General features: G+C 30.0%; 2 protein-coding genes and 1 long non-coding RNA gene across 4 annotated transcripts; 2 read left to right on the forward strand and 1 right to left on the reverse strand.

Annotated features, from left to right (window-relative positions):
* Positions 1-2,867: 2,867 nt before the first annotated feature.
* On the reverse strand, positions 2,868-10,256 carry LOC124919280 (protein CHROMATIN REMODELING 8). Of its 2 annotated transcripts, none has more exons than XM_047459491.1 (8): positions 10,045-10,256; positions 9,609-9,728; positions 8,948-9,487; positions 8,374-8,755; positions 6,650-7,514; positions 5,077-5,686; positions 4,230-4,706; positions 2,868-3,739 (listed from the first exon to the last, which is right to left on the reverse strand). In XM_047459491.1, exons 2-8 carry the CDS (start codon positions 9,693-9,695, stop codon positions 3,134-3,136), a joined length of 3,567 nt encoding a protein of 1,188 aa, XP_047315447.1. In that variant the 5' UTR covers positions 9,696-9,728; positions 10,045-10,256; the 3' UTR covers positions 2,868-3,133. The 2 variants fall into 2 exon arrangements, with proteins under 2 accessions (XP_047315447.1, XP_047315446.1); XM_047459490.1 differs by having other exon boundaries at positions 2,870-3,739; positions 6,650-7,517; positions 10,045-10,255.
* A 6,385-nt stretch (positions 10,257-16,641) lies between these two features.
* LOC124936081 (serine/threonine-protein kinase tricornered-like) lies at positions 16,642-20,100 on the forward strand. The gene is made up of 9 exons (XM_047476540.1): positions 16,642-16,983; positions 17,519-17,693; positions 17,797-17,880; positions 17,948-18,189; positions 18,269-18,473; positions 18,834-18,913; positions 18,988-19,072; positions 19,594-19,925; positions 20,031-20,100. Exons 1-9 carry the CDS (start codon positions 16,763-16,765, stop codon positions 20,098-20,100), a joined length of 1,494 nt encoding a protein of 497 aa, XP_047332496.1. The 5' UTR covers positions 16,642-16,762.
* Positions 20,101-20,431: 331 nt separating this feature from the next.
* On the forward strand, positions 20,432-21,527 carry LOC124922231. Its single transcript, XR_007097782.1, has 3 exons — positions 20,432-20,628; positions 20,902-20,958; positions 21,360-21,527. It is a non-coding gene; the product is annotated as an uncharacterized LOC124922231 (long non-coding RNA).
* Positions 21,528-25,340: the final 3,813 nt, after the last annotated feature.

The raw sequence follows: 25,340 nt of genomic DNA on the forward strand, positions 1-25,340 counted from the left end.
GCTTCTTCATTGCATCAATTGATCATTTAACTATCTTCTCATGTTTTGTTTTCTTTAGTAAATTCCAGTCCTAGAGATAATTAATATTGAGTTGGACTGTTATTTGTTGAGCATTATCTTTACTGATTGTGATTTCTCCCTTCTTAGCATGCATTAGAAGTTTGTAAATCTGGTTTTAAGACCAAACAAGTTGACACTTTCATTATAACTAATCTTCCAAATTATTTCATTTTCCCATGTTTTCCTACTACATTTTCTTCAGAAATTTTATTAGCAATTGGTTTCTTACATTTGCTGCATTCATGTTTTTCCTAGATAATATTTTCAGTAGTCCTATCAATTTTCTTTTCAGTTACCTCCCTTAAACCTTCCATCACAAATTATTTGTCTTCCTTATACTTATTGATTTTCTTTCTTCCCATTTTAATGAAAAAAAAGAACAAAGCAATAGAGAAGAGCAATTACAGAATATGGTACATCAAAACCCTAACTATTACAGAACAGGGTAAACTAGAAACTCTAACCTTTCAACCAAGCTTTGTAGATGAATGACTGACATAGCAATTTGAGTCGATACTGTGTCGTTCGTACCGATTGTGCGCATGTTTGACAAGCGACACTGAACAACTAACAACTTGATCACAATAAGCGAACCGCGACCTTGATACCATGCAAATAGTGTTGATCGTTCCGTTTGTGTCAATTGTGTCATTCGTGTCATTCGTGTCAATCGTGTCGTTCGTGCCGATCGTGTATTCGTGATAAGAGAATTTGTTGCCGGAATATATAATACATTTATTTAAATTAATTACTAAAATATTTATTATATAAATACTTAACTAAAATATTAAATAATAAAAATATTTTAAGATAATAATTTTATTTTAATTTGTTTTTAATATTATGAACTTATTTGTTTTAAAAAAATCAAAATAGTATTAAAATATATAATATTTTTTGTAATATTATGATACTATAAAAAATTCTATATATTTTAAATAATAATATATTATAAATAGTATTATATATATATAAATAAAATTGCTAATATTATTAAAATAATTAAAATATTTTATTCTAAAATATAACTATTTACATGTTTGTTTTTTTATTTATTTGATAGTTATTCTAAATAAAATGTATTAGATATATTATTTTTTAAAATAATTTTTTTGTTTAAAAATATGAAGTCATGGTATTGTGGGATTTTGACTTTGTTTTTCACTGTGAACTATTTTTTTATTAAATCAAAATTAAGATTTTGAATTTATTGACTTCAGGGTGACTCGTATATTCCATTTATCACTTATAACTATTGCACGCAAATCAAGATTTAAATAGTTGAAATTTACTTTTAAAAAAAATATTATTATAATATATATTTAATATAAGACTTTAGGTTATAATTTATATTAATAACAAAGTTTTAGTTAATTAAATATTACAATATAATTTCATTTATATATATATTAATAATATACACGGAATGAATATATCTTAATAAATAAATAAATCTATAAAAATCTATAAATTAAATATTGAATATATAGACTTTTTACCTCATGAAATTAATTATTTCTATTTAATATTAATTATAAAAAAAATAGTTTAAAAAATTAATTTATATTTATAATTTTGTATATTATAAAAAAACGGAAAATCGATAACCGAATCGATAGTTTATCGGTTTCATTTTATCAATTTATTGGTTAACATGTTCTAACTATTCCGGTTAACCAACTTTTTACCGATTAAACGGTTCGATTGAACTATTTTTCTAGTTGTTTAATCGATAATAATTTAATTATATATTTATATTTTATAATTTATATTAGTTATTTTGTAAATATTATATATATTATACATCATATTTAATAATTTATATATTTAATTATTTTTATATTTTAAATTATAATGTGTACATAATTATTTTTAAAAAAACTCTAATTTATATAGGTATTAGTTTAAAATAAAACCTTTTAAAATATATTATATTGTTACAATAATATATTATATTATAATATAGAAAAAAATGGTACAAACAAATTATTTAATAAATTTAATATTTAATTTAAAAAATTGAATTATTAGTTCACGGTTAAATCAACCGGAACCAATAGAACTAGAACTGGATATTATAGAACTAGAACTGGATATCAATACTAGTCGGTTAATCGGTTTGTAAAAAAAGAGGTAAAATCAAACTTAACCGAAATCGACCGAAATAATTCGCATAAATAAACATGGAATCCTAACATATTAAAGTTTATTAGTTTTAATATTAAAAGACAAGGTTCATTCCCATTATGATTTATTTTAAGGAAAACTAGAGAAAAATGTGAGTTCTATGAAAATTCTGATTGTTTTCTAAACTTTGAACAACTAACTCATTAAAATAGTTGAAGATGTAAGAATGATATTAAATTTTTATTCAGAATGTTTTAAATTGAGGTGGATCATATATGAGATAGTTAACTTTTTAAATTAAAAAAAAAATAAAGTTGGAATTATTAGTAGTCACAAATTGAAGAGAAATAATTGGAAGAAGAAATTTGAGAAAGGAAATGACACAACGCTAATTTGATTAGCGAAAAAAATAAAAATATTTCTCTTTTTTCTTACAATTTTTCATTTTTCCAACCAATGAGGTGATATCACATCATACTCTCTATCCTTTCTCTCCCCCGAATTCCCTTCATTATCACTCAAAAATGATTTAAGAGGTTTTATAGACTTTTTGGATCAAACTAATCATTTGAGTTTGAACTAGTAAATTTACACAATATAACTACTAAAGATATGTCTTATCAATGCTTTGGAAAATTCATGTCAACAACTAACAGATAGAACAAGCCAGGATTTAACTAAAATTTCCTAATGCAATATAATTAGTCAATATTTGGATGGAAATAAATGCAAAATTTCAGATTCCTTGCAGTTAAGTTAACCACAACTATAATGGTTCTACATAAGGTGAAAGTATACTACTACTATACACGAAATCCACCTCGAGCGAAGACGAAGACAGAGGATCAACAAAATCTCAAAATTTATAAACCAATGTTAATCTTTCATTCTGGAAGATCAAAAAATTGTATAAACGTTACCTTTAGGGGGAATGAATAGAAGATTATTATTGTTGATGATAATCAGGCTTAAGAACCCATGAAGATCCACCTGGTTCCTTCTCAAGGATGGCAATTTCCTTCAAAAGATTCTTGAAAAGAGTCAGATCTGCAGGAGGCACTCTATCTTTGAAATGCTCAACAATAACGGATGATTTAGCTCTTCCCCCGCTCCTTTGTAAAAACGTGCATATCTGACGAATTAACACCTCCGGCTGCATCGATCTGGATGATGAACTGGAAGCTGAAACACCATCGCTGATTGCTTTTTCTTGGTTTTTACGGATTCTTGAAAGCAATTCAGTAGAAGTCAAAGCTTTTCCGGCTAATGCCCCAGCTGAGACACCATTAGTTGATGAACCCTCCTCCGGTTTGTTCTTGACCAAGTGGGAATTGACTGATGAACCAAACTTCCGTTGTTGGATGGAAGAGGGGGCTCCGGCTGCACCTGACTTTCCTGTCCAAGTGGGGACGGATATGCTGACTCGACTACGAAGCATTCGTGACTCGCGTAATGCTTCTGCTGCTCTTTGAGCTACTTGGGAAGCTTGTTCCTCCACTCTCATCTTCTCTTCGTCGTTTGCGTTTACAATCATGTCGTGATTCACAGCACTCTGAAGATAATTAAGGAAGGATTATAATTTTTTATTTTTTATTTTATAAAAGTTCATTTTGATTTAGTTTTAAAAATGGTTGAAGTTCTTAAATCATCTGCACAATATCTATGGACAGCTAGGAAATACTTTCTGGATGGATTTTCCGAATCTAGACAAGAAACCGTTTAACACGATCCACATCCAAATGAGATATCTGTCAGAGAAAAGTGTTTCCAAAGAAAACTATTGACGGTTTCTCATTTGGATCCAGGTTCAGAAACAAAAAGTGTTTTACAATTGTCAAGAATAATAACCATTTTTTTTCTTTCGAAAATGAATATCATGATATTAATATAATTAACCAAAAACTGGTTGCAAGAAGTAATTTGAGCAATTTTTTAAAGGTTTTGTTTTTATTATGCAGATATATGAAGCAAAATGGGCTAAAAACCTTTTATTTTTTTAAAAGAAATGATTTGAAATACACCAAAATAGATGGAAAACTTACATGAATCCCATTGGCACCAAAGAGAGAACGCAGGATGTTGGTATCTTCGTCTTCCCCACCATGGTTGTTATTATCATCAGTTTTTTCTTTACCTTTCATTTTTGCTGGTCTTCTTCCTTCATGTATATCAGAATCTTTACTTTCATCTAAAGATGATTCAAGCAATTTCTCCTTCTCTTCCTGCTCCTGGTTATTTTTATTTCCCTGGACAATACTTACATCTCCAGGCAACTGACTAAAAATGTTGGATGTCTCGGTTGATCCAGCACCTTGATCATCGTCATTCAAAGTGAATAAATCCTTCATATCTCGAGCTTTGAAGAACCTTTTCTGCTGTGGGTTCTTCAAGATTTTATTCGTTAAGAAGTGTTTGTATATCTGCCTTTGGTATACTTTCTCTTCTATCGTTCCACGGGTTATCAATCTATAGACGACTACATCCCTGGTTTGACCAATACGCCAAGCACGCTCCCGGGCCTGCAACACGCATGCAAGCCAGTTCACAAAATAATTTTTATTTCTTTACCTGAAACTAAACTTAGTCCAGGACGAATTCAGAAATTTATTGATTATTTCTTATCTAGATCAAGATCCTGGAACAAAAATTATAAGAGAGCTCATTTGATCCCAGGTTTTTTCACATCAAATCACTTATTTCATAACTAAATTACAAAAGGACATTTTAGTCATTTAACCTAAATAATTAAAAAACCCCAACTTTTCTTCAAACAATATTTTGATTTCACAATCTTCAAATAATCCTGCATCAAACAAACTCTAAGTGTTTCCAGATGAGGGCATTATTATCAGAAAGATTTTATTAAAAAAAAGAAGGATAGAACATAACCTGCATATCAGTTGAAGGGTTCCAGTCAGGATCAAAGATGACCACCCTATTGGCACCTGTTAAATTTGTTCCTAAACCACCAACTTTTGTTGTCAAAATGAAGATGAAAACATCATTTGAATTATTAAATTCATCTATCAAGTCCATTCTCTGTTTTACAGGAGTGAGACCATCCATCCTCCTGTAGGTATAATTATTAGATATCATAAAATTCTCAAGAATATTGAGCATCTGTTGAGTTTGAGAAAAAAGTAGAACTCGGTGACCCTGCTCTTTCCACATCTTAAGAACTTGCGCAACTACTAACATCTTTCCACTCCGTTCAAGATTGCCATAGTCTGGATTTTGGCTACTATGCTCTCTCTCGAGTAAATCAGGATGGTTGCAAATTTTTCGCATTACATCAATTCCGTAAAGAGAGTTTCTGTTTCCATCAAAGATCTGCTCAACTTCGGAGCTAGCAAGAAACGCACGGTACATGGACCGTTGTTCTGTAGTAAGACTGCAGAAGAGAACATGTTCAGACTTCTTGGGAAGTGGGGCATTCAAATCGGCCTTAACTCGACGTAGTAGGTAAGGCATGATCAAGTCACGAAGAACAACTGCACACCTGCACAACATAGTTATTTGTTCAGTTTGATGAATTAAAGCAACAGTCTTGTTAAGTAAATAGTACCCTTAAAAAATTATTCAGCTGTAATATATTCTTTTTGTTTTTTAAACTTTTAGAACATTTAGTGATATGACTTCCATCCAAATTATCTTTTGCAGTTTGAATTTCTTAAGCATAATAAGGGATCATAGTCTTATACGAGACTATTTGGAAACTTGTATATTTTCACAATCTCTATCACTATCATAATCTCATTGGACCATGGCCAAAGTTCAAAACTTAAAATGTTTTACTTTTGTTTGGTATAAAGATTTTTTCAAAATCGTGATTCCATTTATTTTCTCAATCAAGATTCCAATTATAGTGTAACTTTTTGTTGCTTCATTTGGTATACAATTATTTTCTAGATGATGATCCAAATTCTTGTGTAATTTTTTGTTTCATTTGGAATAGAGATTCTTTTCTAGATTATTGTAGATTTTGGCAAACATAACAAATGTATATTTTTCCTGGATCATTATGAACATGAAATAATGATATACCAAAACAACCCTGTTTTATCACATTTTATGATCCGGAAAAGAAATCTGACATTTGCTATGTTAAAAAATCACAACAATTTATAAAATACTTTGGATCATGATCCATAATATAATCTCTATACCAAATGAAATAATTTGGATCACAAAGCCAATCCACACAATAATCTTTATACCAAATGAAGTAAAAAATTACACTAAAATTTAGATCATAATCTATAAAATAATCTTATACCAAACAAAAAAAATATATTTTTCAATTTCATCTTTAACGATTTCCCAATAAGATCGTGATAGCAACAAAATACAAGTTTCCAAATAGGCTCATCGGTCATTAACTTGCTAAAAGATGCATTCATGCAGACTATTATAAATTAAAACCTTGTAAAATACTATATTAGATATAAGCAAGGAGATGCACCTATATGCTGTGGATACTTGTAAAGGCGAAGCATTGGCATAGCCACCAACAGATATTGGGACTGCAAATTCAGCCTCGAACACAGGCAAGACACCCAACTTTCCAGGGAAGACAAAGTCAAAAAGAGACCATAGTTCAGAAAGTTTGTTCTGAATAGGTGCCCCAGTCATAATTATACGATGAACAGTTTGTAGTTGTTTGCAAATCAAAGTAACTTCCGCATTTGGATTTCGAATCCTGTGCCCTTCATCCAATACCGCATAGCCCCACTCAACGTCAAGCAATTTCTCTCCTAAAATACGTAATTGCTCATAAGTCGTTATCAATAACCCAGATTCTGACTTCAATACACGATTTATCAAGGAATCCCATTTTTTGGTGCTGTTTCGTGGAAAGGTACTACGTCTTTCTTCATCACTGTCGAGATCTTCACTATCGAATTCATCACTTTGATGAGACGACTTCTTTCTAACAGTTGGTTCCTGAGCAGAATCGTGAAGTAGTTCTACATGAAAGCTTGGATACCACTTCTCTGCTTCACGCTTCCATTGGCGTAGGAGAGTTACTGGGCAGATAATAATGCTTGGTTTGTACTTGTTACTAAAATGCAATGCTCCGAGGAAAGATAGAACTTGGATGGTTTTACCAAGACCCATTTCATCTCCGATGACTCCACCAGCCCTCTGACAATGAAGCTCCCACAGCCATTGCACCCCAACTTTTTGGTAGTCGAAAAGTTTGTCATAGATAGTATTAGGAATATTAAGTCCACCTTCAAGTGTCACAAAGGGATTTTCCGAATCTAAATCGTTCCCATCTTCTTGCTCTTCTTCGTGACTTGATAACTCTATATCACTCTTTACATCTTCTGCAATATAGAACTTGTATCAGACAGTAATAATTATATAACAACAAACTTCTTTTCCAAGGATGAATTACGAAAAAAATGTAATTTCCAGATACATATATTAAAAATAATTTAAACAATAAATCTTTAGGCTGAGAAATTCAGACAAGCAAAAAGACCTTAATTAATAAATTAACAAGAGAAACATACTATAGTCTATATCTGCTCTTCACAATCCCCAAAAGGTTGTCAAGCGTCTACCTAGTAGGCTATCAATAGAGTTTAACTGCCATCTTAGAGGAACCGTGCCAAAAAGTTAGAATATTAGATCAAATTCAATTACTAAAATTGTGAGAATGAATTAGATCCTTAGTGGGAGATTGATATCTATGTGGAGTCTATAAATATAGACACCAATCCTCATTGTTATCAATTCTTAAGTTAATAATATTATCTTGTTTTCACATGGTAGCAGAGCTCTAAGCTACTACCAATGGTGGTTTCTTCAGCTGCCCCTGCTATTTTCCGCGACTATTTGAATTGATCTTAATATTTTTCCTCTATACTGTAATGTATATATTCTTCGTATTCCAGATGAAACGGGCAACATACATGCATGGTGATGTAGAAAGATTTAAAGATAAATTTGCTAAAACTTTTAATAATCTTATAACCAAATCTATACCACCATAGTGAAAGTTAACATGATATGTACATAGAAAATCTTATGAATTGCTTCTCTTAAAAATCATAATATTATAATTGTCATATAAAGGTCCTAATTAAAAAGTGTAACAACACGGAACTTGTTCTAGTAACATGACAAAGATACAGCATTAATTATTGAAGGGGAAAACACAAAGATTTAGATCCCTACCTTTTTCTGGGGAATGTTTATGTTCAGAAGAATTCAACTTGGTACATTTCTTGCGTGGTAATGGCCTCTTTTTCTTCTTCATTCTCCTCAAATCAGCATTCTCTGCTCCATCGCTCTCTAGGTATTGAGATAACTTCAATGGCGTTCTCAATCTTTGAAATGGATGTGTGGGAGCCTCAAGTTTTGGCAGGGAATTAAAATCAAGCAGTTTTGTTGTTGGACGAGCTTTTGCAGCCTCAGACATTGACTGAACAACTCTGGCAACACTTTGCGCAAGTGAATTCTGCTGGCTTGATGATCCTGCTCCTTGAACAGACCTTTCAAAACCTTTGAGCTTATGAAATGGTGTTAAGATCCCTTTCCGAACTAATTCATCCTTTTCCTGAACAGACATACTTGCATTTTGTTAACAAACTTGTCGTAATACAGACTATATATAACTAGCAAAATGAACTAATCTTGTTTCCACTTAAAGTTTAAACAAAACTATTGTCAATACTGAAAAACACAAGTAATTAACATTTTTTTTCTCTCAACTGAGTCAATACTTTATACAAGACAAGTTTTAACTTACAGTCTCAACAAATCCTACTGATGCTGCATTCAACACAGCATCGAAGTCGTCATCATCATCAAATTGAACCGTTTTACGGATCCTCTTAGAAGGCTTGCTTGATTCCGGAACTTCTCTCAAACTTCGTTTTGGCTTCTGCTCTTTAACAATATCCTTTATCAGTTTATCGTTCGTATCCCATCTAGAAGAATGTCCTTTGCTAAAATTTAAGAGTTCTTTCTTGAGTTTAGCCTTTGTTTGCTTTAAGCTTCCCAGTCTCTGAACAGCTAAAGCCTGTTGTAGGGTCAAATCACTGCGAGATTCATCTTCTTTATCTCTCTGATCTCCATCACTTCCACCATCTTCCCCATCTGTACTTCTAGCAAACTTTTTTGTTGGATCAACACTAGATGCAACAGCATCTAACTCGACTTCTACAGCCCTCAATTTCTTGTAAATTTCAGCAAGACCAGAAGACAGTTCTTTATTGCTTGAATCAGCAATATGTTCCTCCTCTGCATTACCATTAGCTTCATTGCCTCCATTGGTAAAAGCACTTGCCTGTCAATGAATTATTGAAGAGTCTTTAGGTGGACAGATCATGATTTCATATCAAATAAATGAAATATAGCATGTTAACTCCATTAATCTTGGACAAGGAAAACAAAGTGAGAAAGACTACCAGTATGTCTCGCTCAAAGTCTTCAGGATTCACAGAAGAGACACCTAACCGGCTTAGCATTGCTCCATCTTCCTCTTCCTGTTCCATTTGGATAGAATATCATACAACTGGAGGAGGCACCTGCAAAATAAAAAAAGGTGCAATTCATTCATTCACCATTGTCACACAAAGAAACAAAGGATAAATACGACTTCAGAATCCACTAGCAATCTTTGTTTTACCAACAACAACGGTATATAACAGTTTCAATCAGTTTTTAATTCCTGCACTTCCGATATTCCTCTAAAAATGTATCTCCCTCCACATGTACGGATGTATAAAAACATGCATAAATCCACTATTTTCATTCAATCACGTCATACAAACATCCTTCTTAAAGGAAGATTAATAAATACGAATCGACAATTGGTACAAATTAGGATCACGAAAGCCCTGCCTCGTGGAAGTTCAATTGATCGATCAATCCTTGTTGAAGAACCCTAAATTCGTTGGGTAGAGCGAAAGACTGAGTCTTTTCTATCTAAATATTCCACTATCTTCTGATTCTTCCTCCAGAGAGAGGACTGTCTATGGCGGTAGTCGTCCTCAAGGGGAGAAGGGAACCCAATACTTCCCGATGACGCTCGCTCGCTAACGCCCGCCTCCGGTCTTTCCGATTCTCAATTCAGTTTTATACTTTTTTTCCTAAATGTATTATGTTTTTTATTTTTATAAATCATTATATCTTCAATTAGAATTCTAATTTAATTAAAAAAATCTAGTTGGCATTTAAACAAATTTGGTCAAAAAAAAATACAAATATTATGTTTCTCTTATTTATTTTGAATAAGTAATTTTGAATTTATTTATTAAAATTATTATTATTTAGATTAAATTCAAATTAAATCAAAATATTTAATTTAATTAAATATAATATAGTAAGATTTTTTTTTTTTTTATGAATTTAAGAAAATAGCACTTGAGTTTTTCAATCTTTAATATCTAGTTAGAGTTGAGTTATTCTTAGGAGTGGGTCTTTACGATATATCTTAGTGTTTTTTTCATACCTTATATCTTACCTAAAATTTCGGTATGCAAAAAATCCATACATTACCTAACCTTGATTTCGGTATACCTTGATTTCGATATACCTTAATTTCGGTATACAAAAAATTCATACATTTACTTTACCTTGATTTCGGTATACCTTACTTTTGGTACGGTATTGGTATTATACCTTTGATACCTAAAAATATATATTAACTTAAAAAAAAATCAATCTCATTCATAAGGTAGAGATTGCATATATTGAGTAATATTATTCAAAATTTTCATTATATTATATTATATTATATATATATATATATTATTTAAAAATTATATTTCTATAATATAATTAATATCAAATATATTTAATTATTTTCTTGTGTTATATATATATATATATATATATTAACTTATAAATATTATAAATAGGTATATTAAGATATACCAAAATTTTAAAAATCTCATACTTTACCGTACCAATAATTTCTAGGGCAAATTACTTGGGTGGCCTTCGAATTACTCCGATAGCTCACTTTTAGCCCTCAAATTATTTTTTGAAACAAATCGCCCCTTCAACTTTTAGAAAGGTTACCAATGGCCCTCCCGTCAACTTTTTAGTTAAACATAACGACCTAAGCTTAAAATATATATTTTTTTTATATATTATCTTTAATCTTATTTTTTATATTTATATATATAATTATTAAATCGCTTATATATAATATTATATATATATATATATCTTTTATTATTATTATTAATTTTTATATTTATATAATTATTAAATCTCTTATATATATATTATTTACTTTTATATATATATTATTTACTTTTATATATATATTTATATTGGAAAGTTATCATTACTTTTAACCTTCAAATTATTTTTTAAAATATATAATCTATAAATTATATAAATTTATTTATATATATATATATATATATAATTAATGATTAAAGATAATACATATAAATTATTTTTAAACTTCGTTTTATAGATATAAATATATATAAGTAAATAATATATATATTAGAGATTTAATAATTATATAAATATAAAAATTATTAATAATAATAATAAAAGATATATATATATATAATATTATATATAAGTGATTTAATAATTATATATAAATATAAAAAATAAGATTAAAGATAATATATAAAAAATATATTTTAAGTTTAAGCGGTTATGTTTAACTAAAAAGTTGACGGAAGGGCCATTAGTGACATTTCTAAATGTTGAAGGGGCGATTTGTTTCAAAAAAATAATTTGAGGGCTAAAAGTGAGCGATCGAAGTAATTCTATGGCCAGGTAATTTGCCTTAATTTCTATCATATCTTACCTTTTTTTTCTATATACCTTAAAAATCGATATTTTCAATATTGTGGTACGGTATTTTTAACATACCTTTAATATCGGTAATTTTTCACGCCCCTAGTTATTCTAATATAATAATTAATTAAATTAGTTTAATTCAGATAACACTCTACTTATTAGAATATTTTTATTATTATTTTATTTATATATTTTATTAAATATATTTTATAATAAATTGTTGACTAATTCATATATTGAACTAAGAGTTAAATTGTACAACCAAAATATATTTTATACATTGCACAAGTTTGAATTTGAAATCTAATATTTCAATATGATTTTTTATCATTTTAAATAAGTTTTTAAACTAATTATAAAATAAACCAACTCTTTTTTTTTCATTTGAATATGAGTTTATAGTTCACTAGGTTTATTTCTTTGAAAGAGGGGCATCTCCTTCCTTTTGAGAAAAAAAAACTCATGTCGACTACTAGGTCTTTTAATAGGCATTGACCAGCTTGTTGGTGTGGGTCTGGCTTGCTTGGATTTGGCCAACTTACTGAGGTTTGGCATGGATTCAGACCCTTGGGTCGGCCAAGTCTGTTTGGTTTAGGTTAAATGGATTAGGCCTTGTTTAGCTTTTTACATTTATTTTATTTCATTCTTGCAAAAGTAAAAAAAAAAAAACAAATTTTATTAGTGCTAAATAATACAGGGGTAATAGGTATAAAATTAGGACTGAAAATTTTAGACCTGACATGAAAACACGACTCGGACCAAATATAAAAAAATAATATTAGGATCATGTATTTTTTTTTATTCAGGTCGACATGTTTAACTTGATTAATAAACATGTTAAAATTGGGTCGACCTGAAATGACCCAAAATAGACCCGATAACTCGTTTATAAGTTTTCTTTTGTTGAGTTTTGTGTTATTCTTTCTTCTTAACTCACTCATTCAAAAAAAATTATAAACGGATTTCTGATTTAACTTCATTTTTGTTTTGTGTTGGTGTGGTTTTAATTTGAAACAGAGATATGTGAATTAATTACATCGGGTTTGATTCGAGTTGAGTTAGATAGATCGAGTCAAATGGGTTAGGTTCAAGTCAATCACAAATAAACAGACCAGGTTCAGGTTAGAGATTTTGACCCAAATTACTAAACATGTCAAGTTAGGGGTGTAAACGAGTCAAGCCGAGCTCGAACTAGCCCTAGCTCGAGTTCGGCTCGACTCGTTTTTTATTGACTCGGCTCGAGCTCGAGCTCGGTCGAGCTTTTAATATTAAGCTCAAACTCGACTCGATCATATAATCATAGGCTCGAGTTAGGCTCGAAAGGCTCGAAAGACTCGAATTTAAATATATTTATATATTAATTTTTTATATTAAAAAAAATAACTAAACAAGATTTAGGGTTTTATCGTAGCGAGATTTAGGGCTTTGAAACGAGATCGATATAAGTTTGTTGAAGAAGTATCAATGGACAGTCTCTTGAGTCTTCTTGTAAAATGGTTGTCGAAGTCGTATATTATAATTGAGATAAACTTGAAAATATATTAGACTCCATTATGTTTATTTTGAAAAATAAAATACTTTATAATGAAATAAAAATAATTTTATATCTTATAAACTATAATATATTGAGATTGCATATATTAAATAATATTACAATATAATTATTTTTTGAGATTTATATTGTATTTTGAGATTTATTTTATATCTTAGTTAATTAAAGTGTTCTATGGAATAAATTTGAGATTTATATCGTATTTTGAATTTTAATTTTTAAATTTACGTTTACTTACCTAAATATTTATTAGCCTAATATATATGAACTTTAATTAAAATTATAGTGTTAAAAACTAGTATAACATAATTGGTTATATGATTGAAAGGTGGTATGTGTTGGGTTGGTGCGAAGTAAATGGAATATAGTTAAATATTATTAAATATTCAAATATTCAAATATTTTTTATTTTTTTAACTAACTCTAATAAATTAAAAGATTAAAATTTATAAAAAAAATATTTTAAATAACTAGAGTCTAATTAGTTAAAATGTTGTACTTATATTATAAATTTTAGATATATATAATTAATTATTTTATTATTTAAATTTAATTGTTTCAAGTTTATGGACGAATAAATTTATTCCCACCTAAATATCAATTTAGGTGATCTCATATATATTATTAGGCTGTAAGTTTGAGAATTATATATATATTTTTAATTTAATTTTTTAAATTTAATCATTTTAAATTTGTAAACGGGTTAATCTAAAATTTTACCAAAATATTCTTTTAATCACACTTGTGTATTTAAATTAACTACAACTATCAACTTAATCAATTAAAATTAATTAATAATATAATATAATATAATATAATATAATATATTTTGTATATATATTAAATTATAAAATTTAATATATATTATGAATTTATTTTTTGAATAATAATATATTATAATTTATGATATATATTTTTTATTTTTTTTTATCTTAAAGTTTAGGTTGAATTTGAGATATAAATAATTATTAATTAAGTTGGTTATAATGTTGTGCAATAATGTGAATTTTAATTATTATATTTATAAATAATGTTTGAATATAGGAGATAAAAATTAGTATAATGCAGATTATATGATTGAAGTTAGTGTTCCATTTTATCTAAGGGGGTTGGGTTGTGGTACGAAATTAGATTTTCATAGTTAAATATTATTATATATTAAAGTTTTTTTGAAATATTTGTAATATTTTGTATGAGATTAAAGTTTATAAAAAAATTCTACTAAAATATTTTAAAATAAAAGTACTACTTTCTAAAAATAAAATTGCTATTTTTTTTAAAATAAAAATATTTATAATTTATTTTATATTTTATTTAATATATATATATATATAATGGGTTTATTAAGATAATTAACTAAAGTATTATAATTTGAGAGTTATATATATTAATTTTAATATTATCTTATTTTTTAAATTTAACCGTTTTAAGTTTATAGATAAGTTAATTTATAACTTCATTCAAATATCTATTTTTACTCAAATATAGACACAAATCACAACTCACAATTTAGTAAATTGAAATTAAATATTATTATAAAATGAACCTCCGAAAAATTGGATGGTATTGATTTTCTTCTCAAGCAAGTGACTCAATTTATCCTTTGTAACTATAAGGCTAGTTAAGTTTGAGAAGTATATATAGTATTTTATTTTTATTTTTAAATTTAAACGTGTAATGTTTGAGTACTCTTAATGTTTATGACGAGTAAACCTAATTAATTATAAAATAAAATATATTATGTATTTATTTTAGGAATAATAATATATTATAATTTATTATTTGTTATTTTACTTATTTTTATCTTAATTAGTTTAGGTTGAATTAGAAATATAAATAATTATTAATTAAATTGGTTAGAATATTGTATAATAGATGTTACAAATTAGTGTGAAGTTTTATTATTATATGAACATTTAAACAATGTTTGATTAAAATTATAGTGTTAAAAATTAATATGATTGAAAAGTGGTATATAATTTGATCTCATGTGAGAATTAGATTGTATATAGTTAAACATTATTATGGTAATTGATAATAAACTCAAAAAATATTGATAAGAAAATGATTTCACATGAATTTTGAATAGATTGAAAAAATGTGCATCATTCCATGTATTTTCATTTTCTTGTGATTAGTATAATTTATTTATTATTATATATTAAAAATATTTCAAATACTTTACAATTTTTTTAACTCACTATAATAAGTTAAAGAGATTAAAGTGTATAAAAAATATTACTAAAATATTTTAAAACAAAAGTGCTAAAGTTTTTAAAAGTAAAATATTTGTAATTTATTTTTACATTTTATTTAATCAATAACTAATAGTTGAGATATTTGATGTGGTTGGTTAAATATTTTTTTATGCATTTAATTAATTTTAACACTTAAAATTTATTATTTTAAATTAATTAATTTTATAGAATAAACATGTTATCAAATGGAATATTTTCCTTCTTATTTATAATCATTTTGTATAACTTATTACATTATTATTATTATTATTATTATTTTATGATATTAACATATTCATATCAATGTTAAACAAAATTAAGATTTTGAAAAAAGAAAAGTAAATATTGAAGAATAAAATAGAATTGAGTGTTAATTGAATGAGAAGGGAAACCTATATAAAGTTAGAAAATGGACAAGAATGAAATGATTGAGAGAATCAATCGGGGAGAGAGATCATGAGGTTTCTAACTCAGTGCAGGAGCGAAAATGGCGGACTAATTATCTCATCTCCCCTACCCACTCTATTCATTTCTTAATTTCCATCCATTATTTCTTTTATCAGTAATTAATAACATAGGCAGGCAGCATCATGGATCCGATTCCCTTCTTTAGGAGGTAATTTAAACGATAACTCGTCTTCTTTGCATGCATGTTCTTGTACGTTTAATCGTCTATGACGTTGATTAATAATCTGAATTGCAATTTGTCAGGAACAGATTTGTGTTTCTTAGGATTCTCCTGTTGTTTTTTTTTTTTTTTTAATTCTCTCGTGTTTTGTAATTACCTTGAAGAAACAAATCGATCCATACAAATTTATGAAGATAATGAAGTTTGAATGTGAATTATGATTGCAAATTTGCAATGTTATGATGATAAATTCAAATATTTTTCCTGATAAGTGCTTTATTTTTAATGAAGTTGGACGTTTTAGGCTTTCAGGTTATGTGTTTTAGCAATATGGATGATGAGACAAGTCTTCACGGAAACTGATAAGAGACAATGGATTCAGCAAGAAGTTGGCTACATAAATTTCAGCCTCGGGACCGTGTACGTTCTTCAAGTAAGAAGAAGGATTCAACCGTTAGTGAAGACGAAGATTTGAATACAATGTCAGCAGAAGAAGCTTCAAATGTCACCAAGCAAAAGGTCGCAGCGGCGAAACAGTATATAGAAAATCATTACAAGGAGCAAAAGAAGAATCTCGAAGAGAGGAGAGAACGGTAAGCTTACCAATACAAGATTTTTCATCTTGACAAAAGGCCTACATTTTTTACCATAGTATTACATCAGTCGATAAATGTTCATATTTTTTTGCTTCAAATGCTGAATAAAAGTTCATGAAGCATCGTTGGTTTCTTAAATTGGAATATTTTCTATGTAAAGTGGGAACATAGAGTCTTCTGTGGACCTTTTAAGAAAATGAAAAATCAAGAACATTATAATCATCAATCCATCTTATTGAGCCTAACATATGTCTCAGACGTTGCTCATATATCATGGTATAACACCATGAAACCATTTCTTATGGGTTGTATTCATCTGAAGAAAATGTGCATGGTGAATTTTGAAATTTTAGCATCTTCATGTGATTGAAGGCCTTTCCTTTTGGGAGGTCAAGGATTCAAGACTGAAAAATACATTTTAGTCAACCAAGTTACTCAGATATATTTGCTAAGTGCATTTTCACTTCCAGGTGCAACATGTGTGCTTTCATGTGTTATTACAAACTCTAACCATGTTTCATTTGGCAAGCAGAAGAGTTTTGCTCGAGAAGAAGCTAGCTGATGCTGAAGCTTCTGAAGAGGATCAAAGTAATCTACTTAAATTCCTTGAGAAAAAAGAAACTGAGTATATGCGGCTTCAAAGGCATAAAATGGGTGTTGATGACTTTGAGTTGTTGACAATGATTGGAAAGGGTGCATTTGGGGAGGTAAATCTCTAAACTATTTTGTTCATTCTATAATATTACTCTCCTTGTTTTTCGCTATGCTAGTATTAGTCCCTTTTTTGTTTATTTTGTTTTCTGGTTGCAGGTGCGAGTTTGCAGAGAAAAGACAACAGGTAATGTGTATGCAATGAAAAAGCTTAAGAAGTCAGAGATGCTCCGAAGAGGCCAAGTATGATGAGAATGTGTGCTTTTTCACTTCATCATTTCTGAATATTGCTAACCCATAGTTCTTTTAGGTGGAGCATGTAAAAGCTGAGAGAAATCTCCTTGCATCTGTGGACAGCAATTGTATTGTCAGATTATATTGTTCTTTCCAAGATGAGGAGTATCTGTACCTAATTATGGAATATCTACCTGGTGGAGATATGATGACTCTACTTATGAGAAAGGACACCTTAACTGAAGAAGAAGCTCAGTTTTATGTTGGTGAAACGGTTTTAGCCATTGAATCTATTCACAAACATAATTATATCCATAGGTGTGTTATCTTATTTAGTACATACGTGTTGAGCTTCATATGTTATACTTACTTTTCTTCTGCCCTCTTTGTTCTGTAGGGACATTAAACCAGATAACCTTTTACTTGATAGATATGGCCATGTGCGACTCTCAGATTTTGGACTATGTAAACCTTTGGATTGCAGCATTCTCCAAGAGCAAGACTTTCCTGCAGGGGAGAGTTGTTCCCAATCGGGTAGCCCAACTTCGAACCGCACTCAGCAAGAACAGTTGCAAAATTGGCAAAAAAACAGAAGGATGCTTGTAGGTTTCATGTCAAAGAATGGCGACAAATTTTATTTCTTATGCTGTATGCCTGTAGTTTATAAAATAATTGGATCTGAATCTGGATCCAGATGAGTGAATAAATTTATTTGGAAACACGTTTTTCTTTGAGGTAACTCGATGGATGTAAGCCCATATGAGATCACGTTTGAAAACATGACTTAGTTTGACACAGATTCAGAAATTTATAGAAGGTTCCATCCAATTAGTTTCCTTTCACTATTCCTAGTAACTTGCTTTCAGTTCTACATTGAAATGATAATACTAAGGAATTTAGTCTTGTAGTATGTTCTTTTTAGTAATTAATTGTATGACTAAGGATGCCATTGGATATTACAGGCGTATTCTACTGTAGGCACCCCGGATTACATTGCACCAGAAGTACTGCTAAAGAAAGGATACGGAATGGAATGTGATTGGTCAGTCATTTATTCTGTTTCATGCCTCAGTGTACCTCTATTTGGCTATCTTACATTGTTGCTATTTCTTATAGGTGGTCACTTGGTGCTATCATGTATGAAATGCTTGTTGGCTATCCACCATTTTATTCTGATGAACCTATGGCAACATGTAGAAAGGTAATGTTGCAAAATGATTTTATGAGACTTTTCCAAATTTGTTTACTTCTACAGTTTGTAAAACAATAATTTTTTTGTATATTTTATTTAATTTTACATATCAAAATTTATTTGCTTCATTTTTTCCTTGTCCTATGCATTTTAAGGGGAAGAAATAAATAGGAAATACAGTTTAATCAATGTGCTGATAAGGGAAAAAGAAATAGTTATGTAACTTATAATAGGCACATTCCATTCTAATATAGAGTCTTCAATGTATGGGCTCATGAACCTTAATATTTTGAATGTTGAATCATTTAATAGAAAATTATGAGCTGCTCATCCTCAATTCTCTCTGGATTCTCATTTCCTTCTTTCCCTTAATCTAAGCTTGCTTTGTATCAGCTACTTTCACTAATTCATTCTGATATACTTCCGTTCTTTACTGATTTTATTTATGTGAACTCTTCAATGTATGGGCTCATGAACCTTAATATTTTAGCTTTCATTCTCCCCCATAAGTATTGACATGACTTATATAGATTATAAATTGGAAGACACATTTGAAGTTTCCTGAAGAAGCGGAATTATCCCCAGAAGCAAAAGATCTCGTCAGTAAACTGCTTTGTAATGTTGACAAGAGGCTAGGTGCAAATGGTGCAAATGAAATTAAGGTGTTGTATGGTGTGTCCTGTTCTAGTTCTTATATTCCTTTAAAGATGTCATCATACAAAGTTACCAATTTGTTGTTATATAATAGGTCCATCCATGGTTTGGATCCATTGATTGGGACGGTCTATATGACATGGAAGCTGCATTTATTCCAGAGGTCAATGATGAGTTGGACACTCAGAACTTTGAGAAGTTTGATGAGGTACCCAAACCCCTTATTTTTAACATCTTTTATTACTTTCTTACAGAATTCAATTTTGTTTCTTAAATGTATGCCAGATTTGTTTATTTTAGTTTGTTTTTGCAGTCTTACAATCATTCTCAAACTTCATCCAAAGTTGGTCCATGGAGAAAGGTATAAAAGGCTACACCCTTGACCTTTTTATATTAAACTGTTTTATGGTTGAGTTTGAACCTATTTGGAAACTTATATTTGGTCACAATCTTATTGAAAATCACCAATGTTAAAATTAAAGTATTTGTTTTCGTTTGGTATAAGTTTATTTTCTGAATTAGGATCTAAATTATGTTTGGAAACATGATCCAGATTCTAGTTTTTTTTACTTCATTTGATATACAAATTATTTTTTAGACTATGATCTAGATAATTGTATGATTTTTTGCTTCATTTGGTATAGAAATTACTTTTTACATCATAATCCAAGTTATTGTTAGATCATTGTGATTTACTCTAACGTGTCTAGAATTTAGGACAATTGTCATTCTTTTCGTTATTGCACATATAGGTGTTTAGACTGCAACTTTTTTGCTTTTTTTTTTCATTGTAGTTTCTTTGTCTCATTTATCTTATTTGCTTCAGATGCTCTCATCCAAGGATTCTAATTTTGTTGGCTATACATACAAGAATTTTGAAATTGTCAACGATTATCAAGTTCCTGGAATGGGTAATGCATGTCTCTCTTTCTCTGAAATGATTCAATCTTATTTTGAAAGAATTTTGAAATTGTCAACTATTATCAAGTTCCTGGAATGGGTATTCATGTCCCTGAAATTGACAAGGATGCTCTCAACAATGAACTTTTTGTTGTTTTTGAAAGAGATTTTTTCACTAAGAAAATGTTGAATTTACACCAAGCTGACATGACTTATTCACTACTATTCATAGGAAAATTATAGAAATATTTCTTCACTTTCGATTTCTTTATTGTCTTCTACAGCTGAGCTGAAGAAGAAGAACACCAAGTCAAAGGCTCCAACCATCAAAGCAATATTTGGTAAATTGTTTCTCATTTTACATGCCATTTTCTTCTTCTTATGTGCTATTGCTTCCTCAGTGAGCTTGGAATATCCATTCTAAATAGTTCCAAATACTTCACAAATTTTATGCCGTAAGATGATTTTCCAGATTTTAAATTAATATTTTGGTTCGATGCACTCCATCACGCCGCTTTTAGTGATTCTGTTTATGAATGTGGGTCTGGTTAACAATTGTATTTGGTATGAAGTGTGGTTGATTTTGTGAAAGTTGGTATGATCTAATTGTGATACACTAGCATATAAGAATTTGTATTGTCTTTCATGAGTTAATTCTCCCAAACCACAACCAAATAGGATTATTATGCTAATGCTTTTTTAAAAGTTCAAATATTGTTTGTGATTTCCTAACTTCTTGCAGAGGAGCCTGAGGCAGCAGAAACATCAATAGATGAAGGGGGCTCTTGACAAAAATCTTATAATTGCAATCTTATAATTTTAATCCCTAGTACTTTTACATGTACAAAACCCAATTTTGGTTGTATTACCATGTTTTTAATAAAGTGGCTATATAAGTGTAACTAGATTCTATCCTTTAACTAAAAGGTCTCATATTTGATTATACTCATAGTGAATTATTATGGAATTAGACGAGTGCTAGTTGTGATAAAAAAAAACCAATCTTATATTATTCACTTGAATAAAACTAAGAATCCTCACTATTGATTTTAATGGGTTTTTTCACGATCTCACTGAAAAAAATTTAATGTTTGGTATAAGATTTTTTTTGGTTTGATTATGAAGTATTCGAGTTAAACGTAGATTTATTTTAACTAGCACGAACCCCGTGCATTTACACAAATAAAATAAAAAATATATAAAAAATATTATTTATCTATAAATATTTTAGATAAAAGTAATATTATTCAAATCTAATTAATTTAAAATTAGTTTTAGTTTGTAAAAATTATTATCTTTTTTATCCCCTCGATAAATCATTCACCGATCTTAGTCGACCTCAATTGATGACACATCTCTTATCTCTCGTCCAACTCAACCACTAACCCCCAATTGTCCATCATCTTGTGACTCAAAATTTTACGCCAAAACAAGGTTCCCTCTACATGTTATGTCAACCATCAGACCAGCGAATGGAGCCACCGCGGAGGGCAAACGGAATCTTCAACCTTCAAATAACTTTGTTCTTAATTTGGTGAAAATTTGAGAAGAAACTTTGTCTTCACTAAAACAGCTACCGAGACCTCAATTCTTAATAGAATTAGCTAATTTTTGTTGGGTTGGAAATTTTGAGAAGTCTTCTATCTCGTGAAAATCAATCATCAATCCAAATTTTAGAAACTCAATGAAATTTGAAAATATTGGAGGCTGTCCAAATAGGATCCAAATTGAGCACACTTCACTAATAAATTAATTCCTAAGGTTATGGTTGATGAAAAACGTGATTCTAGTTCGTGGTACAAGCTACCACCCATACCTTTCAAATGGAATCAGTGCCAACCTCCCAGATTTAGTTTAAGGTCTCAAACCATCGAGCACAAGAGGGTTTATCTTTAAAATTCCAGCCATAAGTTAGTTGGAGATAGGCTCCACTTCTCCCGGCCATAACTTTGGCGCGTCTACCATTTTAAAGGTCTTCCTCTTAAATTTCTTTTTGACACTATGCAGGACACATAGTTTAAAATACAAAACCCAAGAATTACCTATAATGCACATTGGTCTATTTTGGACCACCTGACTTCTATTGAAGATTCGAGGAGTTACACTCCACCTCTTGAAATGATTTTGATACCAAAATTGTAGCTTAGAGATACACCAATCCAATTGAACCAACCTCAGATCCTTATTAAATAATCCCAAATTCGACCAACATGAAATAATCTGTTAAAACGAAAGTAAAAGAACACAAAAAGACACAAATTTATAGTGGTTCACTCAAATTGAGCTACGTCCACTTCAGTCACCACCAGATTTCACTATGAAGAAAAGAAGAAATACAGAGTTTTTGCCTCACACTTTATCTTTCTAGAATTCTATCTCATTTTTGTAAACTCTTAATAATCACATATTTATAGGGTAAACATTCAGATAATAAACCTAAATAATTCTTGAGGACCCCTGGATGCCGAAGGCGTCCTTGGGGTGATCTCGTAGTTCCTACGGGTGGAGATGATGGGGTTGGTCCATGGATTTTCCTTCCTTTTGCCGCATTTCGTTCAAAGGGTTGAAGGGAGATAGTACATCAAGCTGTTCGCAAGGGCCAACTTGATCCTCTTCCCCAGGGATCCCAGATGAGGGAACCCTAGGAGAGCCGCCGACTCCAACTACCGTCCATGTATGATCCATACTAGATCTGACCAACTGTCCATCCTACCTCCTTTACCTCAGGCCAAGCCCAAAATCAAATATAAACTCAATAAACTCTAATTAACAATGTAGAGTTTATTATAAGTGTAGGCTCCATAACTCAACAGAACCGACCTTTAATCCTTATTAAATATATAAACTATCGAAAAGCTAATGGAAAGAATATCTAGGTGTTTTGTCTAGCCTCAGAGACTAACTAAATATAGTCTGACTTCCCCAAGAGAGAATTCGAGCTATGGTCCACGTCATAAGCTCTACCACTTATTAATGTAAATTGTTTTGAGTTGCCTTTCTTTTGGTACCAACCACAACATGTAGCTCGATATGTCTTGGCTAGGAGGTGGACAATAAGAAACTGGTGTTAAAAAACGAAATTGAAGGGGATAAAACTTCAAAAATTCATAACTCATTGTGTAGTTGATGAATTGAAGTGATTCTGAAGACAAAAATGGGGGACATGGTGTGGGTTATTCATCCAACTCGGCCAAAACTCGATCCACTCACTATACGTGGCCCAATCGACTCGCGAACGCGTTAGGTCCATTTGAAAGTGAAATCCCCCAATCCCCCTTCAAGCTAAATATATAAACCAAATTGTCTTCAATCTCTCATAACTTCTAGGATCTTCAATATTTCACTAAAACTAAATCCCTAACTAATTAAACCCTATTAATCTTAATCGCTCTAGAGCACGGACAGAGAGAGATGTAAGATATAATTTCATGTAATAAATTAGATGTAATACACATTAATGTGTAAATTGTTTTATTTGATATTGGAATTAATTTGTACAACAACCTTTGGAATTACACAATTAATATTTGAGATAATTCTTCATTATGATGTTTAATGTATTTTAATTCATTATAATTAAATTTACACATTGAATTATATGGTTACAATAACCCTCATAATGTCATTTTAATTGAATTAAATAAATTATTATTCATCTCAACAACAAATCTCCACCTCACATCTCATCATATTTACTTTTACCGTGACTTCTTTTACTCCCGCTTCAACAAATCAACAACCAATCTCTCAATCTACCTATTCGGTCAATCAATTATATATTTTTAAACACTAATATCTAATTTGTTAAGAAGACCTCTTATATTTACCCTAACTTCGACATACAAATCACCAAATCTAAATCGACATTTTATCTCTCCTTGACCTCACACACCTCTTATCCCTTTGTCAAACCACCCACCAATCTAGTCGACCTCTTGTGACTCAAATTTTTTCATATTCCTCTTTATCCACTCGTCATACTACCCACCAAATTTTAGTCGACATCTTATAACTCACACTTTTTCATATGCTCTTTTATCCCCTTGGCAAATCATCCACAAATCTTAGTCGATCTCTTTTACCCCCACTTCAAAAAATCAACAACCAATTCCAATATTACACACCTCTTATCCCTTGTGAAACCAACCAATAATATCCCACAATTGACCTTCATCTTGGGACTCACACTTTTTCATATGCCTCTTTTACCCCATAGGCAAACAACCACCAATCTTAAACGACCTCTTTTTCCCATACTTCAACAAATCAACAATCAATATCAATTGATCACACACCTCTTATACCTCGTCAAACCAACCACTAACCTCTCAATAAACCATCATTTTGTGACACACACTTTTTCATATGCATCTTTATCCTTTCGGTTGACAAACCACCCACCACCCGACCTCCATCTTGTGACCTCCACTTGCAAATGCTCGTCAAACCAACCAATAAATCTGTCCTTACATTTTCACATGCCTCTTTACCCCCTCGACAAACAACCACCAATATTAGACGACCTCTTTTACCCCCAATTAAACAAATCAACAACTAATATCAATTGATCACACACCTCTTGTACCTCGTTAAACCATCCACTAACCCTAAATAAACTATCATCTTATGACCCATATTTTTTCATATACCTCTTACTTTCTAATGCCTCTTATTCTTTGTTTAAAAATTGTGCCACCATATATTATACTCAAGAATACATTCG

The sequence above is a fragment of the Impatiens glandulifera genome, chromosome 1 (assembly GCF_907164915.1).
Source record: "Impatiens glandulifera chromosome 1, dImpGla2.1, whole genome shotgun sequence".
Classification (NCBI taxonomy): domain Eukaryota; kingdom Viridiplantae; phylum Streptophyta; class Magnoliopsida; order Ericales; family Balsaminaceae; genus Impatiens; species Impatiens glandulifera.

Coding starts and splice junctions, on each gene's coding strand:
- LOC124919280 (XM_047459490.1), bottom strand. CDS start 9,695: ATGGAACAGGAAGAGGAAGATGGAGCAATGCTAAGCCGGTTAGGTGTC. Junction 9,488..9,608: donor ACTTTGAGCGAGACATACTG/GTAGTCTTTCTC, acceptor ATTCATTGACAG/GCAAGTGCTTTTACCAATGG. Junction 7,518..8,373: donor TAAACATTCCCCAGAAAAAG/GTAGGGATCTAA, acceptor TCTATATTGCAG/AAGATGTAAAGAGTGATATA.
- LOC124936081 (XM_047476540.1), top strand. CDS start 16,763: ATGGATTCAGCAAGAAGTTGGCTACATAAATTTCAGCCTCGGGACCGT. Junction 17,881..17,947: donor AGATGCTCCGAAGAGGCCAA/GTATGATGAGAA, acceptor TAGTTCTTTTAG/GTGGAGCATGTAAAAGCTGA. Junction 19,926..20,030: donor ACTTTGAGAAGTTTGATGAG/GTACCCAAACCC, acceptor TTGTTTTTGCAG/TCTTACAATCATTCTCAAAC.